The sequence below is a fragment of the Lynx rufus genome, unplaced genomic scaffold (genome assembly GCF_022079265.1).
Source record: "Lynx rufus isolate CCGP_SWC_20201006 ecotype Redwood Valley unplaced genomic scaffold, mLynRuf1.p SCAF_7, whole genome shotgun sequence".
Classification (NCBI taxonomy): domain Eukaryota; kingdom Metazoa; phylum Chordata; class Mammalia; order Carnivora; family Felidae; genus Lynx; species Lynx rufus.
In genome coordinates, this window is record NW_025814889.1 from 62,498,757 (window position 1) to 62,516,614 (window position 17,858).

The following is a 17,858-nucleotide window of genomic DNA, read 5'->3' on the forward strand; positions in this document are numbered from 1 at the left end:
AACTTATTTTCTAAAGCCACTCTACTTCTTTAAATAGAGGATAGCGTGCACAAAGGAATGAAATTATAAAAATCATGGTATAGTTGATAATGTAGATCACAACTTCTAGTGAAGTTTTATGTGCACAGTCATCAAATTTCCTTTAATTTGGTAGAACACTGTGTAAAAAAATTGTTATGACAGAACAACATACATGTTATGAGGGAACAGGGTCTGAGTTTTTCCAACAGTAGGATAATAGCTCTAAGTAGCAACTGATGGATTTCTCCATCCTATCTCCCCCCTTGAGCACAATCAAATTTCATTTCTTATATCCTTAGGGTCTTAGCCCCAATCCAACAATAGGACATATGCCACTACTGCTTTGGGAGAAGAAATAATTACTGCTGAATTACAGAAAAAAAAAGTGGCTGAAACTGAAAAAATTTAGGTCTTTAAGAAAAATTTAGTCTTTAAGACTGAAAGATTCCAATGTAGAATTGCAAAGTGAATTTAGTTCCCTACAGTAAAACTCCCAAATGAGCACAAAGACCAGTGTGAAGTCAGCAAAAGAAAAATACCAGTTTTCCCTAACTGTGGAACATTACCTGGGAACTTCTTACAAACACAAATGTTGAGGCCGCACACCAGACTTATAGATTCAGCAACCCTCCAGGTGATTCTGGTTTATGCTAAAGTTTGAGAACTAATAAACTAATATTAAGAGCAACCAGTGCCAGCGAAGCCATGGGAGGTGGTCCAGCGTTGCTGTTATCCTTAATGTCTTTGGAGTGCTACCCAACACTGTGAAATAGGCTGGCACCTAGTGCCCTTCAGCAAAAATGATGTCTACTTCAGCTCCCACACTTTGCAGATCTCCCCAGCTGGCTTATCCCCCATGGCAAACTTCCCTTATCAATGGATTTGGATATGTGGAAGCCCCCTTCAACAGAGGATGGGGCTCTGGGTGTCTACCAAGTCAATGAAGATGATCTGGGAGAAACAAGTCCATGAAGGAATCCACTGCAGAGTTCCCACAAAGGCAGAGTATGAGTGGAACATACCAATTTTGTTACTCTGGCCTATCAAACACTTCTGGTGTAAAGAGCCATATACTCCAAGGAATAGCTTCAAAAAGACATTTCTCTGGCGAAATAAGTCAGGCAACTGTGAAGAGTTAAAGAAAAAAATGAGGCACACAGACATTTTCTGTATCATTAAAAATATAAGGCACAATGTTTTGTGCAAAAAATAATATATATGGTATATACAAATACTATAAAATAGACCGTGTGCTTAAATATTAGTGGGAAATCGTGGGAATGCAAGCTGGTGCAGCCACTCTGGAAAACAGTATGGAGGTTCCTCAAAAAATTAAAACTGTAACTACCCTATGGCCCAGCAATTGCACTACTAGGTATTTATCCAAAGGATACAGGTGTGCTGTTTCGTAGAGACACATGCACCCTCATGTTTATAGCAGCACTATCGACACTTTATAGCAGCACTATCGAAATGTTTATATCAACATGTTTATGGCAGCACTATCGAAAGTATGGAAAGACCCCAAATGTCCATCGATGGATGAATGGATAAAGAAGAGGTGGTATATAAATACAATGGAGTATTACTCAACAATCAGAAAGAATGAAATCTTGCCATTTGCAACTACATGGATGGAACTGGAGGGTATTATGCTAAGTGAAATTAGAGAAAGACAAATATCATGTGACTTCACTCATATAAGGACTTTAGGAGACAAAACAGATGAACATAAGGGAAGAGAAACAAAAATAATATAAAAACAGGGAGGGGGACAAAGCATAAGAGACTCATAAATATGGAGAACAAACAGAGGGTTACTGGAGGGGGTGTCGGAGTGGGGGATGGGCTAAATGGGTAAGGGGCATTAAGGAATCTACTCCTGAAATCATTGTTGCACTATATGCTAACTAATTTGGATGTAAATTAAAAAAAAATAAATCAGATTAAAAAAATAAATATTAGTGGGAAATCAGATAATTAAAACATTGTTAGTATTGATCACTTCTAAAGAGGAGGAATGGATTCATGAAATGGAGAGAGTATTTAGATTTTACTTGATAACTTTCTTTAAGTGCCTTTATCCACAAGCATTACTATTACAAAAATCCTTTCTTTTTTTTTAAGAAATCAAGAAATCACCAATGAAATTGCATACAAATTCCTTTTGTGGTCAACTTTAGTGGTTCACAAACATTTACAGCTGACTGTGTTTATTAATCTCAAATGACTCATTAATTTGAATATCCCCTTTGTGAAGAATGGTCTTGCTATGGTCTGTATCTTGCTGCAAGGTGTCTGGTTAATCACATAAATTCCCAGAACAGACTACACTAGTTGACAAGGGAATCTGCCAAAACGTCGCCTGTGCCTCGAGCTTCAATACTAATATTTGTCTTTTCTAAGACATTAATTGTTACTAATTAATCAGCTACTATTGAGGCTTCTTTTCCACGATACATAAAAATGAATTCTGATAGAATTACTTAAAATGGGCATTTCCAAGGGAAGGAAAGCCTAGAATGAATGGTATTGGACTGAGTTGGAAACATCCACATGAACTCATGTTTAGCTTAATATAGATACAGAAAGATAGCTATATTTACAGAATGGATTAGTAACCATAGCTATATTTACTAGCTCTGTCAGCTGAGAGGACCTAGTGCAATAACACCCTAGTAGCAACTAGTACACGCACCACTTAGACCTTGATTTCTCATACCATTCTCCAATAAAGTAGACCAGGGCTCACTGGAGAAATGACTGGTTCTAGGACTGAGGAGGGAATACATCAGATAAACCTGGAGCATTTTGTAGTGTCACAAATGGATAGGGGCATGTCAAAAAGATAAGAGGTGACCCTGAAAGAGCTGACACTGGTCAAAGCTGGAAAAATTTGAGCAACAAAATAGATATGTAGTATTTTAATGTTATTTTTTTTTAGAGAGAGCGTGAGAAGGGGGGGAGGGGTAGAGAGAGAGGGAAACACAGAATCTGAAGCAGGCTCCAGGCTCCAAGCTTTCAGCATAGAGCCCGATGTGGGGCTCACACTCACAAATGGAGAATCATGACCTGAGCTGAAGTCGGACGCTTAACCAACTGAGCCGTCCAGATGCCCCTGTAGTATTTTCAAATAAATATCCCTGAATCCATACCGATATAAATACATTGTTTAACAAATAAATCAGGAAGAATAGACATATCTCCCATACAGAAAAATTTCAAACAATTTATGTAGACACTTTCCACTCAGGAGGTGAAGCTTAATACCCAATGCCTCAAGTGGCATATGACTTCTGTAGTTTTCCTCTTCCAAAACCATAATCCCAGTAAAACCATGAGGAAATAGCAGATAAATTCAAATTGAGGGACCTTCTACAAAATAACAGATGAGTACTCCCCCAAACTGGGAAGGTCATCAAAAACCAGGAAAGTCTGTGATACTTATAGCCAAGAGTAGCCTTACATGACATGCCGACTAAATGTAATGTGGTATCCTGAATGGCAAAGGGAACTGCAACCACAAACACCTTGAGACAGAGGAAATGCAGCATGTTTGAGGAATGGGGCTGGCCCATTACGAGCAAGCAGGGTCAAGTTTGGGTCAGATAGACAGATAGGAAGTGGTTCTTCATCATGGCTGCACATTGGAATCATGAGAGGGTTTTTTTTTAAGTTTATTTTGAGAGAAAGAGAAAAAGTGCATGAGCAGGGACGGGGCAGAAAGAAAGAGAGAGAGAGAGAGAGAGAGAGAGAGAGAGAATGAATCCCAAGCAAGCTATTGCACTGTCAGCACAGGGCCTGATGCAGGGCTTGAACCCATGAACCATGAGATCATGACCTGAGCTGAAATCAAGAGTCAGATGCTCAACCTACTGAGTCACCCATCTGAGGAGTTTAAATAAAAATAAAAAATTAAAAAAAAAAAAAAACTACCCATGTCTAGAAGTCACCAACAAGTGACTTTAGTTTGGAAGGAAAATGAATTAATTACAGTTATACAAAGGCACCTAGCTTATCTGTATACCACTAAGATAAGAGCAATTCACAGTAAAATAGAAACTACAATTCTTTTACATTATCAAAACCAAGAAAAACCAAACAGTGTACTAGTTTTAGGGATTCACAGATGTTAAAATTAAAAAAAAACCCATCAGTATCATAAATACAAAATTTAGCATAGTGTCTTCCTCTTGGCAGGGGTTCTAGGGGGTCTTAAGAAGTGTAAAGAGTCTGCCTAAACTGGGTGGCAAGGACACATATGTACATTTACTATTCTTTAGACCACATATGTGTCATGTGCAGTTTTTCATATCATGGCATAATTCACAATTTAAAAACCCTGAAAATGTTAAGCAAAATTTTAGTTCATTGGTAGTCCAGTGACCAACGTGGTAGATTATCCTACTGTGCTCTCCACTATTTGGACCATATTTTAAGAAAAACAACACTAAATCAATCCAGAGGAAGTTGTACCACATGGCAAGGTATCTGGAATTACTGACAAACAACAAAATGATGAGCCCTAGCTTAAAGATGAAATTAAGGGGCAATGTGAGAGAGATCTTCAAGTATAGGGAACACTGTTATGTGAAAGAAGAAGCAGATTGAGTTTTTGTTTTCGAGAGCTCCAGTAAATTTAGACCAATAGGTTTCTGCTGAAGAGAAACAGACGTGTGCTCAACATAATAATCAGAGATTGCCATAAATGAGATGAGCAATTTCAAGATTTGATCAACATTTTCCTCACTGACATTGTTTAAGTAGAGGAAACGGCTGTATAGAAAGTCGTTGAAAGATTCCTGCTTTAGAATTAGTCTGGATTGGGGCGCCTGGGTGGCGCAGTCGGTTAAGCGTCCGACTTCAGCCAGGTCACGATCTCGCGGTCTGTGAGTTCGAGCCCCGCGTCAGGCTCTGGGCTGATGGCTCAGAGCCTGGAGCCTGTTTCCGATTCTGTGTCTCCCTCTCTCTCTGCCCCTCCCCTGTTCATGCTCTGTCTCTCTCTGTCCCAAAAATAAATAAACGTTGAAAAAAAAATTAAAAAAAAAAAAAAAGAATTAGTCTGGATGACTTTATTCGATAATTATACTTCTACCCTAGGCATGGCCATAAATACATGCTAAGTACATTATTAAAATATCATCAATTTCACTCACGATTGCACACAATGGGCTGCAGTGAGAATCCAGGTTGGGTTGAGGATGGCACCTCCACACTGGTGACTGCCTTGAAACCTCACACCCACCTGCCATGGCCAACAGTGGGGACAGGCTTCCTCCCCCACTACAGTTCTTCTGGAAAGCCACTGGAGACTAAATGGAGGGATGCCACAGATACCTATAGCAGAGAGGATGAAATTAATGACCTATCCAACTGAAGTAAGAAAGAACATACACCTCCTCCAATAGCTGACTGTAGTAATTTCCAAATATCAGATGAGCTTTATAGAGATATCAACTCCCTAACATCCACCTCTGAGGAATCTGATTTTAAAAGCTTGCCTTGGTAACTCTGCTAAGCAATTAGGTTTTTAGTTACTGGCCTACAGAGTAATATTTACTCATTCATTCAATAAATAATTTTAGTGGTTGGTACTGCCAGGCAATGTTCTCGATAGTGATGTTTTAGGTGTCGCTGATCTATCAGTGAATAGAATAGACAAAAGTCTTGGCTGTCATGGAACTTACATTCTACTGGGATGGGTTATTTTTGTTGTTGTTGTTGTTGTTAACATTAGAGCATATAAAGTTCTTCATACATATCCTTGTTTCTTCTCTCTCTCGTGGCATTTTCTCCTATTGCAGCTCCCTGTACAACTTTCTATTATAGCTCATCTAGGCCATATTGAATACATGCATATAGAACAATGAAAGATCATAATTTTTGACCAGATACTTCAGATTACAAGTAAGTTAAAAGTTGCCAGTGTGTGCTAAAATGAAACAAAACAAAAAACTTTGTTTTCTCCCTTTGCCTCAAAATGCATAATCATATATTAAATATGGATTCTAGGAAGATATTTTAAATATCAAGTTTGCACAGGTGCAAATGAGGACAAAGAATTACTCTCTGCACCTTTTTCTTCTAATCATAAAGCTTATTTCTTCTTCCCTCTATTTATATGTGTATATGCAAACCCAAACAAAATTCTGGAAGTTTCATGGACCTAAATGTAAAACTCATTCTTCTTCATTGTAGAGTTATATAAATGTAAAATGAGGCTTTCCAAAGAAGAAAGATTAAACAGGTAGTAACTACGTGACCATCAACTCACCATATGGAATAAGTTTTGCAGAAGATACAAGATTGGTTTGGGGAGGTGATGTTGATCCAACTTGGTTTGAAGAGTCTACAGAGAAAACATTTTTTTAATTGAAAATATTTAAAGTCGTCTACACTAGCTGACCCTGCTTGCTTATCCTGGTCAATCATAAAACCACTCTAATGTTGATTTCACTACTGCAATCTTTCCAGTGCTAAATGCCAGATCCCATAGATGTGATTGGTTATATTTTTCTTAAATTTCTAGTGTATCTTGACCCTTTTAAGCATTTCTTCCTTCTTTGGCCTCATTAAATTACTCTCTCGATTTTCTCAAAAAATCTATGACCATCTCTTCTCAATCTCAGTCTTATTTTCAAGATCCTATCCTCCAGCCTGCAAGATATTCCACAAAGTACAGTTCATAACCCTATTACTATTCATTTGCATATATATGACTTCCACATTTCTCAAGTCTCTTTTCTGAATTCTAGATGTAGAATATGCTAGCTATATTCATCTGGATCTCCCACAAGCTCATACAAATCCACTTGTCTCAAATGAAACCAATTGATTTCAAGAGTCAACACGGTCTTATGTTTCCCTGTATCATTTAGTGGCTCTACCATCCACCTAGCCACTCAAGCTAGAGTCCTCAGAATCATGCTGGAATTTTTCTACTTTATATATCACCTTTGCCACAACATATCTGATCAAGGAATACCCCTAAAATAAATTCTTACAATGATTTATTCACTACTCTCCTTGTAAATTCACTAATCTCTGCCTAATCTTTGTCTCTATCTTCCACATTACTACCAACGTTTGGGTTCTGGCTCCGCCTCTTGGCAGTTATGCATCTTTGGGAAAGCTACTTAACCTCTCTGAACTTTCTTCCTTCATCTGTGAAAAGGAGAGCATTGTATAAACCTTTTAGGTTTGTAAGGAGGAATAAATGTGGTAATGCATGTGAAATGTTTAGTCTATACTTGGTACAGAGCAAGTAATCAACAAATGTTAGCTGGCTATCCTATCACTCTGCTACCTAAAACTGAATGCCCTGAATCCATCATGATACGACTCTTGCCTCTTCTAACATTCCCTCCAAAACTTGAACACTGCCAAATTATTTGTAGTTTTTTGTACATCACCCATTCTTTTCCACACTAGGGTCTTGAAGGAATGATATTCCTTCCATCTTAGTAAAGGCTGCTTTATTTTCTAGAATGGCTAGAAAACTATAAATCCTTCAAAACCCTGAAATGTCCCAAAACAGAGACAGTCAATCTCATTTCTGAATTGCATTCTCTAATCGAAATTATCTACTTTTGATATAAGGTGCTTAAAGTGTTTTTTGATCATTGAGTGGATGTAGTTTCTTAGCTTCACCAGAGGTTCTTGTTAAAGCACAGATTCCTGGGCCCCATCACAGATCTACAGAACCTAAATCTTCAGGAGTGGGCACAGGAATCTGCAGTTAAAAATTTTTTTAATGTTCATTTAATTTCGAGAGAGAAACAGAGAGTGAGCAGGGGTGGGGCAGAGAGAAAGGGAGACACAGAACCTGAAGAAGGCTTCAGGCTCTGAGCTGTCAGCACAGAGCTCGATGCGGGGCTGGAACCTATGAACTGTGAGATCATGACCTGAGCTGAAGTCAGATGCTCAACCAACTGAGCCACCCAGATGCCCCAGAAATCTGTATGTTTTGGGGCTCCTGGGTGACTCAGTAGGTTGAGCGTCCGATTTCGGTTCAGGTCATGATCTCGCCGTCTCTGAGTTCAAGCCCTGCACTGGGCTCTGTGCTGATAGCTCAGAGCCTGGAGCCTCCTTTGGATTCTGTGTCTCCCTCTCTCTCTTACCCTCTCCTGCTTACACTCTGCCACTCTCTTTCTCTCATATAAATAAACATTAAAAAAATGTTTTTTAAAGTAGGCTCCATGCCCAAGACCCTGAGATCAAGACCTGAGCTAAGATCAAGAGTCAGATGCATAACCAACCGAGCCACCCAGGAGTCCCAGGAATCTGCATTTATATTTTGTCACCAAGGTGTTTCAAGCACCCTAAATTCAGGTAAACATGGCTAAGTGATCTTCCGTATAACTATTTTCACAAGCAAAAATAATTACTGTGCTAGTGCTTATCCTCACCTGAGAGCAAAAAGGTGAAACTAGCCTTGAAGCCTCGGAAGTTATTTTCACCATCACTTTTAAAATGAATCACCAGCATATTATGAGGACTGAATATTGAAGTAGGGTTCAAGATCCCACAAAGTTTAGCTGTAAAAGTTTTAGGAAAGTTTGATTTACAGTTACAAAATGTTTTAAGTCAGAAAACAGAGGTAAAACATTATCTAATTTTTTCCCAGCAATTCTGGTTTTCTTCAACTTTGGTTTGTAGGCACACTTTTCCATTGCATGTGGGAGTGAAACACTAGTTTCAAGGTAACTATATGTTGTAATTTTATCTCATAGAAAAACACTCTACAGATAGAGAAAAGACATCTGATTTTTAGTATGCATAGAAATGTCAATTGACTTTTAATGTACCCAGTGTGAAGGGGTGAGTTAAAGAAAATCCCAAACTTCGTATCCTCCTTTCAAAGGGAAGGTGGCTATGCTTTATGTAAGTAACACCTGAAATCTGCTTCACTTGAAGCCCACTCTATACAGATCCTATTCAGCTGGATGAGGGGGATTGTGCCTCCACTCAGCTGCCCTGAATATCCAAACATTCCCAACCCACTTATATTCCTGGGTCTCAGACCCACACTGACATCTAACTAAGGGACAAATAATAGGTACATTAAGGGAGTGGCTGCACAGCTGGAAGAGATAACTTCTTATACTAAGTAAATTGGTAGGTCAAAATGGAAAGTGTATTTGAAGTTTTCAAAAATTAACTTTTAAGATTCAAGTAGAAACTATAGTTTTGGTTACTTTGGTTACTTTTGGTTACTTTTTTTGGTTACTATACTTTTCAGTTACTTTTTTTGGTTACTTTTTAATACAAAAAGGAGTTTAAAAAATTACCTTCAGTAACTGCCAAAAATGTATTCAATGTTACTATTTCCTTCTTCCCTGGGACTTCACATTCACCTTCCAAATATTCTGAAACATTCTCCAAATTTTACATGTTTCTATTAAAAATCTTACTGGTGAGGGGTGCCTGGGTGGCTCAGTCGGTTAAGTGTCTGACTTCAGCTCAGGTCATGATCTCACATCTTGCGGGTTCAAGCCCCACGTTGGGCTCTGTGCTGACAGCTCAGAGCCTGGAACCTGCTTTGGATTCTGTGTCTCCTTCTCTCTCTGACCTTCCCACACTCGTATGCTGTCTCTGTGTCTCTCTCTCTCTCTCTCTCTCTCTCTCTCTCTCTCTCTCTCTCTTTCAAAAATAAATAAACATTAAAAAAAATCATACTGGTGGGGCAGCACCTGGGTAGCTCAGTCGGTTTAGCATCCAACTTTGGCTCAGGTCATGATCTCATACCTGATCTCAGACCTTGTGGGTTCGAGCCCGGTGTCAGGCTCTGAGCTGACAGCTTGGGATTCTGTGTCTCCCTCTCTCTCTGCCCCTCCCCCGTCTCATGCTCCCTCTCTTTCTCAAAAATGAGTAAACATTAAAAAAATTTTTTTTAATCTTCCTGGTGAATCCATTGTTGGCTCATCGGTTAAAGCTAAAGTTTTTTGACACGTGAGTTTCCAGAATAAGAAATCCTTATTCTCATTCAACTTTGTGTCACCCAAGGAGGCCAGTCAGTGTTACAACTACTCTTGTTCTTTACAGATGGAATGTTACCCACCTAACTCGTGCTCCTCTTCAGGATCACCATAAATCACAACAGCATCATAAATACAGTTTGGGCTAAATTCAGTGATAAAGTCCTCAAATTCCAACTGTGCAAATTAGAAACATAACCAGAGAAATGGTCAAGGAAGAGAAGAGATGAACTTTAAAAGCTTCCCTCTGAACATGAAAAGGCTGGCAGTTACCCCTCCTATTCTATTGATATAAGTGTAAGTAATTGCAGCCTCTTTGGAGAGCAATTTGGCAGTGACTATGAGGTTTAAATGCAGAAATCCTTTGACACAGAAAGTCCACTCCTGGGAATCACATACATCCACATGTGCCCAAATACATGGACACAAGAATGTACTAGCACTGCTGGTAAGGGCAAAGACTGGAAACCCACTAAGTGTATATTATTGGGACCTGACTTAAATTATGGAATATCGGGGCCCCTGGGTGGCTCAGCTGGTTGAGTGTCCGGCTTCAGCTCAGGTCATGATCTCATGCTTTGTGAGTTCAAGCCCCGTGCCGGGCTCTGTGCTGACAGCTCAGAGCCTGGAGCCTGCTTCCAGTTCTGTGTCTCCCTGTCTCTCTGCTCCTTCCCCACTTGTGGTCTGTCTCTGTCTCTCTCAAAAATAAATAAACATTAAAAAAAATTAAAAAAGAAATTATGGAATATCACACAATATAATGTATGCAGTTAATGAAAAGTGCTCTGTGGACTCATTTGGAAAGATCTTTGAGATATTTTTAAGGAGAAAAAGCATTGGTAAGCAATGTAAATATATGCATGTTTCTAAATGCTCAGAAGATCTCCCTAGGGACACTCTAGTGTTCACTTGCCATTAGGAGGTATGATGGGTGTTAGATGAGAAGGAGGCCTACTTTTCGATGTATTCTCTTAAACTGCTCAAACTTTTCAAAGCACATTTATAGATCCAGATGTAGGTTGATATATTTATATATGGCGGCAAACTGAAGCTCCTAGTCATAATGGCAGTTTCATAGGCAGGATGAAGCAAGTTCTGCCTAACCAACACAGCTAAGCTCTCAATGAAGTAAAGATCTTCCTTAGCTGCTTACCTTTATAATGTGTTTCTCCGGAGCACGAATGAACCAATGACACTTTACATTCATGGGATACGAGTCAGGATAACTGGCAGAGTGAATCATCCCTTCTTCCACCAATACAGCTACACTCCCACAGCCTGAACCTGTTGAAGTGTCAGGGAAATCCAAAGTGAATGGCCAAAGGCATTCCCTCTTCCTTATTCCCATATCAGATAAAAACATCAGGGAATTAAATATCTGAGATACCAGCTTCTGAGTTCTTCTGAACAGCAGTAAATGTAAGCTCAAAGCTGCTGCCACCGTTTTCTGGATCAGAAACAAATGTAACTGTGGCCTCACTGGTCTCAGTCAGCAATGGTGAAGGCAATTTATCTCCACAGACCTTACCTTAAAAGGAAAAGAAATTGAAATAGCATTACTAAAAATGTCACAAACTTGTTAATTTTTTTTCCTAATACTATGTTCCAGGAACTCTGTGTTCTCAACCCACCAAACTATTTACTGGTTAATTTAATTTTTCCACACTGTCTGTATCTGTGCTTTTTCAAACTCAATCTCACATGTCTAAATTCTACGCATCCTTCAGGGCCTGACTCAAAGTCCAGTTCTCATAAACCGTCCTAAATACCCATTAAAGTAAGAGGTACCTTTTCTGAGTCACCGCAGCACATTTCCTGTACCATGTCATTTTCTACTTTATGGTACACGCTTAGATACCTTATCAGACTGCAATTGCATTAGAGCAGAGACTGTTTTTACTCCACATATGTGTAGGACTTGATATGATATCTGGCACATAGTTGATTTTTTAACAAATGATTGGTTGAAAGAATGGTTCCTAGGTAAATTGCAGGCCTGAATGTGAAATCATTTAGTCAATGAATATTATAACCCTTAGCACAATACCTTATCTACAGCATCCTGTCGATTTGCAACAAGCTATTTGTCCTAATCACTGGCCTAGGGAGACCTAGAGACCAAGGTCTATACCAGCTCTAGAGATCTTCTATCAAGATGCTTAACACATATTTCAATTAAAGTTATCAATTATGCTTATATAGTGTATAAGTGGTATTCCACAAATGACCTGAAATGATCTATTGTCATGGGAGAAAAGAACATCATAAAACAATGTGAAGTTCAATGTGTATAGTTATTATGTATAAATGAATATACAGTACCCCAAAATGTTAACAGCATTTATCTCTAGGTGGTAGGATTTTTAATGGTTTACATTTTCTTCCAGTTACTTACCTGTCTTTACCAAATTTGGCAAACAGGCACCCACTTTTGTGATAAAACCAAAAAACAAAATAGATGTTGCCTTGAAAGGAAGTTTCTGATAATTGTGAGATCAATGTCATTCAAAACTGCTACTCAACCTGAGAAGGGAATAGCTCACTCAACATGCCAGTCATTGGTTCCTCTCTTACCACACACATCTGCCCCTTCAGGAAAGGGACAGCATATAAAGTGTTCTATGGCAGATATCTAACTTCAGGTCCCTTTGCACGTCTTCAGTTGTTCAGATACTCTAACATGACAAGAAAAAATAAATGTAACATACGTACTAATAAGCACTCCATTGCTTGATTGTAAAAATATATAGCCATGGTCACAACCAACTTGATTTTGTATGTCTAAGCTTGCAAATTTTATCAGGATAATTTTATCTTCTGGTACCATTATTTTCCACATACATAAGCTAGACAGGGGAAGGTGGAGAAAGTATAATAAATAGGACAATCAAATGTGACAAATAAGATCTAATATATGGGCTTTAGCTCATAACTTACCAGTAACAAAAATCATAGACTATTAGAAGATAATAGGCAATGGAAGTTCCTTATGTAAGAATAATTTGGATAGGCTCAAATTGCTGGCATTTATCCAACAAATAGAGGCGTTAATTAGAGAGTGGCCGGAAACCACCCTTTAAATTTCATTCTGTTATAAAATGCTAGGATTCTGATCTGTAAATTGAAAACCCTAAGATTCACCTCTTTGTTCTAACTTATTAGCCTAATTGAAAATTCATAGTTTTCACCCAGAAGTCAAATTATGGGTCATGAATTATGGATTGACCATGCTGCATATGTTAACTCTAACCAGCCACATCCTCCAAGGTCAGCCTGGATCTCAGTCCCTGAAGGTGCAATGTCACCTCCCTAACTCCCAGTAAGGTCAGCTGTGACCTTTTATTAACATCTTTAGAAATATGTCTAAACATTTTGAAAGGAGTCTTACATAATTTAACACATAATCTTTTACTTTTATTTTCCTATACGAATTCGTATTATTAAAGAAAAGAAACCCCAGCAGACCGTAAATCCTTAGCATCTTTTGTGCCTCACATTCATTGGGCTGCAAAGCACTCTTACCTGGAATCTAACATGTCAGAACAAACCTCTTTCTAAAACTTGGCAGTCTTTCTCAACAGACTTAGACCTTTTTTGTTGTGTTTTTTTTTACATAATTTTTTTAAGTTTATTTATTTTTGAGAGAGAGAAAGAGACAGCATGAGCGGGGGAAGGGCAGAGAGAGAGAGAGAGAGAGAGAGGGAGAGAATCCCAAGCAGGCTCCACACTGCCAGCACAGACCCCAATGCAGGGCTCAAACCCACAAAACCATGAGATCATGACCTGAGCCAAAACCAAGAGTCAGACAACTTAATTGACTGAGCCACCCAGGCACTCCATCAACAGCCTTAGACCTCTTAACAGTATCACTGCCCTCTAAGTAATAAGTGTTCAGGACTGTAGAAGTTATCCAGCTTTTTAATGCCCTGTTTCCAAAAACCAAATGTAACAATTCTTACTAAATATCTTCTTAACCAGAAACTCCCTGCTTTACTTTTTCAAGTCCATCGTCTTGAACATCGAGGTCAAAATAGGCTGCTTAAATATTATTAAAATCCCTCTTTAAGCACTTCAATTTATAAAACAATAGGCTGTCTAAAATATTACAAAGCTCACTTTTTTAGGCACTTCAATTGAAAAAGCACTCCACATCTATTATCCTTATTGAGGCTCTTTATAACCCTCTGAAGTGGGCAGGGAGAAATTATTCCCCTTATTCCAAATAAGAAAACTGTCATGATATTAAAAGACTCATCACACCTCACACATAATAGGAAATATAGGTTGGGCTTTATGGCTTCAAAGTCAAGTACTTTCTCCTGTTCATCAAATTATTGTCTACCTCAAAATCCCTACCTCAGTGATAGAAAACAGATTTCAAATCATATGCCAACCTGGTTTGTTGTTAGTGACTGCTGTGTTGCAAAGGATTCTGAGGTCTAATCAAGCTAAGTGAGAGAGGATTACCAAAATTAAGCCTTGATTTACCTATTCAAATGTTTACTGAGCATTATTATATGCCAGGCACTGTTCTAGGCTCTTAGAAATGCAATGTCTCCCACAGGCATGGAAGGGGAGAGATGACCTGAGTGTCCTTATCTGCCAGGTCTCAGAATCTAGGTACCACCCAGCAGAATAAAGATAGGCTTGGAGGAACTGTGTAACTCCTTGCTCCTTCTTCACATTATTTGTTTCTATCTTAACATTAGTTAATTAACTCCATCTTCAATTAATCCTTCTACCATTCTCAAGGCTGCTTAGCATAATGGAGAAATCACTAAGATGCAGATTGATTCCGTATCGCATTACATTTCTAAAGCACATGTTTTTTCCTCCACATTGGAACATTCCAGAATCAGAAGGTTCTTACAGTATAGTCTTACAATTAATTCTTTTAGACTTAGATGGACACAGTTCTTGCAGAGAGGAATGATCTCTGGCCAGTCACCCAGGTGCACTATCAACTGCATGCTACTTACGTTATTTTCAGGTGTTTCAGACTATACGGGTGGTGGGAATTTTAGACTACATACCTGCATAAGTATTAGCTTGTGATTCAAAATCTCAGAGAAGATTTTTACCCCTCTCTACACCAGTGTCAAGGTAGGGGCATGTAGCTTTCCACATGGGTGGGCGTGTGCCTGGTTTAGCCTTACACTGAACATACAGCTTTTGGTGTCCCATCTTTATTTGTAATCTCCTGATCTGGGGTATTTTTTATTTCTTTGTTGAGTACATAAAATAACAATTTTACAACCAGTTTGTTTTAGATTTGCTGAAATACAGTATCAATTCATGCTAATACTGAGTTGTAAAGTTGCTGAAAGTCTTCCCATTAATCTCTGGTTGATTCATTTTAGTCCTTACATGCTATTAAGTATCTTAACTATTTAATCTCAACTTCATCCTCTAAACTTGAAGCAGCTAAAACCTTACAATTACTAAGAAGACATCTAGTGTAAATTCATTTAACCTTCCTATAGGTAACCTGAATTTTGTTGTTGTTGTTGCTTTCTCAGGAAAGTGATTATTCTTCATTTTTTCCAAAGCTAAATCTTCTTTAACTGTTCTGTTCTCATGAAACATCCTTCATGTATTTATACATTTCTCTTGACTCATCTTACTCTTTCTTCTGCTCATAAGCACAGTTAAGCCTAACCCACCCACCCCAACACAACAACAACAAAAAAACCCCCTGCTTCTCTTGAAACCTGTCCTACTATCCAAAAGCCACTGTCCTGTCTTCCTCTTTCCCTTCACTGTTAACTGTCTCCTCATCTGAAACAAGGGCAGCAAACCCTCACTCCCATGCCTCCTACAGGTCAAAAACCCTCATGTTAATTTTAAGGCTCTCTCTCTCTCTTACAACCCACATTTTCTTTTTTTTTTTTTTTAATTTTTTTTAACGTTTATTTATTTTTGAGACAGAGAGAGACAGAGCATGAACGGGGGAGGGTCAGAGAGAGAGGGAGACACAGACTCTGAAACAGGTTCCAGGCTCTGAGCAGTCAGCACAGAGCCCGACGCGGGGCTCAAACTCACGGACCGCGAGATCGTGACCTGAGCCGAAGTCGGACGCTTAACTGACTGAGCCACCCAGGCTCCCCACAACCCACATTTTCAACTCACTATCAAATCCTGCGGTTCTATCACTTTCACCTCCTCTACTATTGCAAACCTGGTCCCAAGCCATCGTGCTTACCTGGATTATTAGTGTCGATACCAATGACACTAACAGGGCTCAGCTCTTGGTCTTTCCCTTCCAGAGTCTTTTTTCTTTTTTTTTTTTTTTTAAGTTTATTTATTTATTTAGAGAGCATGCGTGCACAAGCAGGGGAGAGGCAGAGAGACAGGGAGAGAATTCCAAGCAGAATCTGTAGGGCCAATGCAGAACCCAATGCAGGATTTGAACACATGAACCATGAGATCATGCCCTGAGCTGAAATCAAGAGTTGGACGCTCAACTGACCGAGCCATGCAGGTGCCCCTATGGTCTATTTTCAATGAAACAACCAAAGTGATCCTTTTTAAGTGTGTCAGATCATGTTCCTTGTCTGCTCTAAGTCCTCCAATGATAATACATCTTGTAGTAAAATTCAAAAAAGTCCTTCTTATGTCTTCTAAGTCTGACCATGCTAACCATGACCATTTCCACCCATCACTTAGCTCTAGTGCTTTGATTCTACTGTTCCCCAGATATACCAAAAATTTTCCTGCCTCACATATGCCATTCCTTCTGCAAAGAATGTTCCTTCCCAAGATGACCATATGATTCCCTCCCACATCTTATTCAAGTCTTTGTTCAAATATCATCCTTATAATTAGGCTTTTCCTGAGCAACTTCTCTAATATTGCACAACTATCCTGCCTTCTTGCTATGGTTTTCTGCATAGCGCTTACCACCTCCTACTATTATTTATAACGTTATTTGTATTACCCCTGTTCTCCATTTTCCAACTTGTCTCCAAAGGAAGCATTTCTGTCTGTTTCATTCACTGCTTTATTTCTAGCACCTGAAACAGTGCTTGGCACATCTTAAAGCTTTGATAAAAGTGTTTTGACTATTTGATGAATAGTCAACAAGTCTTCAACAACCACTCAGCCAGTTATGAATATAGCTCCTGATCCTACAATTCTACTCAATTAGCTGCCATATCCAATGGCATTTTATCTCACCTCATTTTGCCTTCTGCAATATCTAACACTGATAACAACCGTTTTTGCCTTGAAAGTCTTTCCTACAGAAATCTCTTCAATACTTCATTGTCTAAGTTGAATCACAGGTTCTCTTTGCTTGAGGGTAAATTGGCTGTCATCTGCATGTCTCTTAGTCCAATGTACAAATGCTTTCTACAACTTCACCCATAACCATCCATGCTTTTCTCAAATATCTACTTATAAAGGAAATCCATTACTCCTGAGGAAGGCCATTAGATCTCAGAACTCTTTCAAGTTAGAAACTACCTTCTATTGCAGGGTGCCTGAGTAGCTCAGTCAGTTAAGCATCTGACTCTTGATATTGGCTCAGGCCATGATTTCGTGGTTTGTGGGATTGAGCCCCACATCATACTGCATGCTAACAGTGCAGAACCTGCTTGGGATTCTCTCTCTCCTTCTCTCTCTCTGCCCCCCCCCCAATTGAATAATATAAATTAAAAAAAAAAAAAGAAACTACCTTATATTGGATTGAAATCTGCTTTCTCCTAACCTTCCAGCTCCTTATTCTCAGCTCTGCACTTCACTGGAGCAAGTCCAATTCTGCTTCTGTAGTAGATCCTCAGACAAGACAGTCCCTTCCTCCTCTCAAGACTTCTTTGCATCAAAACCATTCCTGGTTCCTTCTACCGTATCTCCCAAGGT

General features: G+C 39.0%; 1 protein-coding gene across 1 annotated transcript in view; it reads right to left on the bottom strand.

Moving 5' to 3' along the window:
• OVCH1 (ovochymase 1) overlaps positions 1-17,858 on the bottom strand; it is an 84,626-nt gene that overhangs the window by 51,967 nt on the left and 14,801 nt on the right. Inside the window, exons 10-15 of the mRNA XM_047066339.1 lie at positions 12,711-12,844; positions 11,386-11,526; positions 11,152-11,282; positions 10,082-10,175; positions 8,430-8,558; positions 5,178-5,358 (exon numbers count right to left, since the gene is read on the bottom strand). Of these exons, the coding sequence (XP_046922295.1) occupies positions 5,178-5,358; positions 8,430-8,558; positions 10,082-10,175; positions 11,152-11,282; positions 11,386-11,526; positions 12,711-12,844 (810 nt within the window). The remainder of the gene's footprint in view (positions 1-5,177; positions 5,359-8,429; positions 8,559-10,081; positions 10,176-11,151; positions 11,283-11,385; positions 11,527-12,710; positions 12,845-17,858) is intronic.